The sequence below is a fragment of the Cervus elaphus genome, chromosome 1, assembly GCF_910594005.1.
Source record: "Cervus elaphus chromosome 1, mCerEla1.1, whole genome shotgun sequence".
Taxonomy (NCBI): domain Eukaryota; kingdom Metazoa; phylum Chordata; class Mammalia; order Artiodactyla; family Cervidae; genus Cervus; species Cervus elaphus.
This window is the reverse complement of record NC_057815.1, coordinates 97,620,665-97,624,714: the sequence shown is the minus strand read 5'-3', so window position 1 is coordinate 97,624,714 and position 4,050 is coordinate 97,620,665. Positions and strand designations below refer to the sequence as shown.

The following is a 4,050-nucleotide window of genomic DNA, read 5'->3' as shown; positions in this document are numbered from 1 at the left end:
ATTCCTGGTTTGGGAAGATCTGCTGGAGAAATGATAGGCCACCCAAACCAGCCTTCTTGGGCTTCCCTGGTGGCTCAGTTGGTAAAGGATCCGCCTGCAATGAGGGAGACCTGGGTTCGATCCCTGGGTTGGGGAGATTGCCTGGAGAAGGGAGAGGCTACCCACTCCAGTATTCTGGCCCGGAGCATTCCATGGACTTTATAGTCCATGGAACACTGAGAAGGCACTTCTTGACAATTCAAGATGAAAAGCTGGGGTCTTTCCCTAGGACCCTAAGCATTTCCACTTCTCCAGTGCTCAGTAGTCGGGGAAAATATGTTGTATATGAGGCTTGTAATGCTACCATGTCACGAGTAGAAAATGTATCCTCTGTCACTTTTCTGATTGTAGGAGTGTCAAGTCAATGATTGGAGAAGGCAATATCACAGAGATCACTTATTTTATCCTCTTGGGATTCTCAGATTTTCCCAGGATCATCGCAGTACTTTTTGCTGTATTCTTGGTGATATACATTTTGACCCTGACGTGTAACCTGTCGCTCATCATCTTAATAGGAATAGACTCCCACCTCCACACGCCCATGTATTTCTTCCTCAGTAACCTGTCCTTCATGGACATCTGCTACGTGACTGCCACAGCCCCTAAGATGCTTTACGACTTCTTCCGGGAGCAGAAAATTATCACCTATGTGGACTGTGTGATTCAGAATTTCGTATTCTCAACCATGGGGCTGAGTGAGTCTTGCCTCATGACCGCCATGGCTTATGACCGATATGCTGCCATTTGTAACCCACTCCTCTATTCCTCAATCATGTCGCCCGTTCTCTGCGGTCGGATGGTGCTGGGATCCTACTTGGCTGGACTCTCTGCTTCTATATTCTATTTGTGTTTCATGTTGAATTTCCAGTTCTGTGGGCCTAATGTCATCAACCACTTCTTCTGTGACATGCCCCAGCTGTTAGTTCTGTCCTGCACTGACACGTTCTCTGCACAACTCTTTACTGCTTTATCAACAATGATCTTTGGGATAGTAAATGTTTCCATTATCATGATATCCTATGTTTACATTGTCATCTCCATCCTAAAGATCACTTCCGTGAAAGGCAGATCCAAAGCTTTCAACACCTGTGCTTCCCACCTGACGGCAGTGAGCCTCTTCTATACCTCAGGGATGTTTGTCTATTTGAGCTCCAGCTCTGGAGGTTCCTCCAGCTTTGACAGATTTGCATCGGTCTTCTACACGGTGATGATTCCCATGCTGAATCCTTTGATTTACAGTCTGAGAAACAAAGAAATCAAAGATGCCTTGAAGAGGTTGCAAAAGAAGGGCGGTTGTTGCTGAGGCCATAGACTGAGGTTTCTGGTGGATTTGTCTTTTTAGAATCATCTTAACCCTCAATAATATTCATACGAAAGGACTATAGAAGTCCTGGCTCCTTTAACAAAGATGGCTTAATCTGATATGCAATATGCAAATATGGACCAACAGCTGACTTGTTGCCACATGAACATGATGTCTTTACATCATGGAAATTCATAGTTTTCATCCTCCATGAGGAATGGCCTCAAAATTTATTAATATATCTGTAAGTATTTGTGAAACGTTAAGGTTTAGAACCTTGCTATTTCCCTTTTGCTTCTGAGAGCGAGCCCTGTTCAATCTCGGGCTTCTGACCCTGAAGAAGAGACAGCTGACACAGACCTCTGGAGTGTGTAAACCTTTTCTCCCAACTGTCCTGACACAGCGCAATCCAGACGTGGTGGTGGCCAAGGTTTGTTCTGTGTTTCTGATGACAATGTACGCAGAGACAAGATATACTATTGGCCTGCTTGGACTTCCTTGGTGGCTCAGCTGGTGAACAGTCAGACTGCAATGTGGGAAACCTGGGTTCAATCCCTGGGTTGGGAAGATCCCCTGTGGAAAGGAACAGCTACCCCCTCCAGTATTCTGGCCTGGAGAATTCCATGGGCTGTACAGTCCATGGGGTCACGAAGAGTTGGACATGATTGAGTGACTTTTACTTTACTTCACTTCACTTCATCGGCCTGATTGTGCCTCCTGGGATGACCAGTATGACATAAATTATGTTTGTGTAAGTTCTTCTCAGGGACAATTACCCAATAAGCTTGGGGTTATATCCTAGCCTCACCACTGTAACTATTGAAGCCAGAGGTGGCTTGAATGATAAAGAGGAATGGAATGAAGCATGTGTTCCCTTCTGTGCCATTTACTGACAAGTTTCATGATGTAATTTCTTGCCTCTAGTGTACAAAGGGGATTTCTGATGGGGATGATATTAAAAATCAGTGTCACAATCAATAGAGATTTCTGATATTGTAGGACTCAAATCTCTCTCTCCCATTAAATTTGGAAAATTCACCCTAAGATGGCCAGCTTCCCAGGTGGTGCTAGTGATAAAGAATCTGCCTGCCAATGCAGGAAATGCAAGAGACGCAGGTTTGATCCCTGGGTTGGGAATGAGAGAGTCATTTCCTAGGCAGGGTGATAAGAAGTCTAGGGGTCCCCAAGGAGAGAGAGGTGTGGAATACTAACGGAGGAAGAAAGGACAAACTTTTTACTTTTTTCCCTCTACATTCCTTAGGATTGTATAACAATAATTTATCCTGCCTGAGGATAGTCTTTGGATTAAACCCTCTGGCTAATTCTGTTATCTTAAAACATAAATTATGGGAGTAGATCTGGCCTTTACAAGGATGTATCCTGCCTGAGGACAGTCTCTGGATTAAACCTGTTGGATAATTCTGTTATCTTAAAATATAAATTATGGGTGTAGGTCTGGTGAAGTCTCTACAACCTCCATACATTCTTTGGATTCATTGAAGAGTATATAACTCCTTTGCTGACACTAGCAAGGGGGTACTCTTCCTACCCCCTTCTGATGTCTATGTCAGAAGATTTGTCTCCTTTATACTTTAATACAACTTTATCACACAAAAGCTCTGAGCGATCAAGCCTCATCTCTGGCCCTGGATTGAATTTTTCTCCTCCGGAGGCCAAGAACTCCGGTGTCATTGCCTGATTCAGCAATAACCTTTCAGGAAGATCCCTTGCAGTAGGAAATGGCAACCCACTCCAGTACACTAGCCTGGAGAAAGCACATGAGCAGAGGAGCCTGTGGGCTACAGTGCGTGGGACTGCAGAGTCAGATGCAACTAAGCACATCCTTGTTGGACACAAACAGTGTGATCATGCTACCAAATTGTTTCTGCTATTTCAAGCATCTGAACATGTTTGATGTGATGAGAATTGTATGAGAATTCATGGACATAATAAAGTTACTAAATATTTCGTACCATAGAACAAGAAGAAATATGAAAAACTGGTATAAAGTCTTTTCTTTTGTCTGTGTTCAACATTTGATGTCCCCAAAATTTGTGATTGTATGGTGTGATATAATGGTTGGAGTAGAATGGTTAGAGTTACTTTAATGCTGATATTTGCCAGGAAACCTTAAGGTGCAAAAGGGGAAATAGATTTAAGATAGGCAGTATTCTTAACTCTGGCCAAATTTCATCTTCAGTAGGAGGATGTAAGTTTGTGGTCCCTGTGATCTGTTTAAAAATAAGAACAAGATGTTTACTGACTGTAGACTTGCCAGATTTCCCAGACTTGAACAAACTGATATAAAGTACATATTACTCCCGGCAATAAGAAGCCTGTGCCCCACAGTGAGAGAGTAGCCCCCGCTCACGGCAACTCAAAAAGCCCAAGTGCAGCAACAGAGATCCAGAATAGTCAAATACATAAATTTCTAAAAAATAAATAAAAATTACAATTCAGTGAGTTTTGACAAATAGTTCAGTTCAGTTCAGTTCAGTTGCTCAGTCATGTCCAACTCTCTGTGCTCCCATGGACTGCAGCACTCTAGGCCTCCCTGTCCATCACCAACTCCTGGAGTGTTCTCAAACTCATGTCCATTGTGTCAGTGATGCCAAACAACCATCTCATCCTCTGTCGTCCCCTTGTCCTCCCGCCTTCAATCTTTCGCAGCATCAGGGTCTTTTCTTTCTTTTTTTTTTTTTAATTTT

At 43.2% G+C, this 4,050-nt stretch overlaps 1 protein-coding gene across 1 annotated transcript; it reads left to right on the top strand.

Moving 5' to 3' along the window:
* The first annotated feature begins 400 nt into the window (after positions 1 to 400).
* On the top strand, positions 401 to 1,342 carry LOC122679032 (olfactory receptor 5AN1-like). Its single transcript, XM_043879306.1, has one exon. It carries the CDS (start codon positions 404 to 406, stop codon positions 1,340 to 1,342), a length of 939 nt encoding a protein of 312 aa, XP_043735241.1. The 5' UTR covers positions 401 to 403.
* The last annotated feature ends 2,708 nt before the right edge of the window (positions 1,343 to 4,050 follow it).

Bases quoted from the DNA above. Each gene is read 5' to 3' on its own strand.
- LOC122679032 (XM_043879306.1), top strand. From the start codon at position 404: ATGATTGGAGAAGGCAATATCACAGAGATCACTTATTTTATCCTCTTG.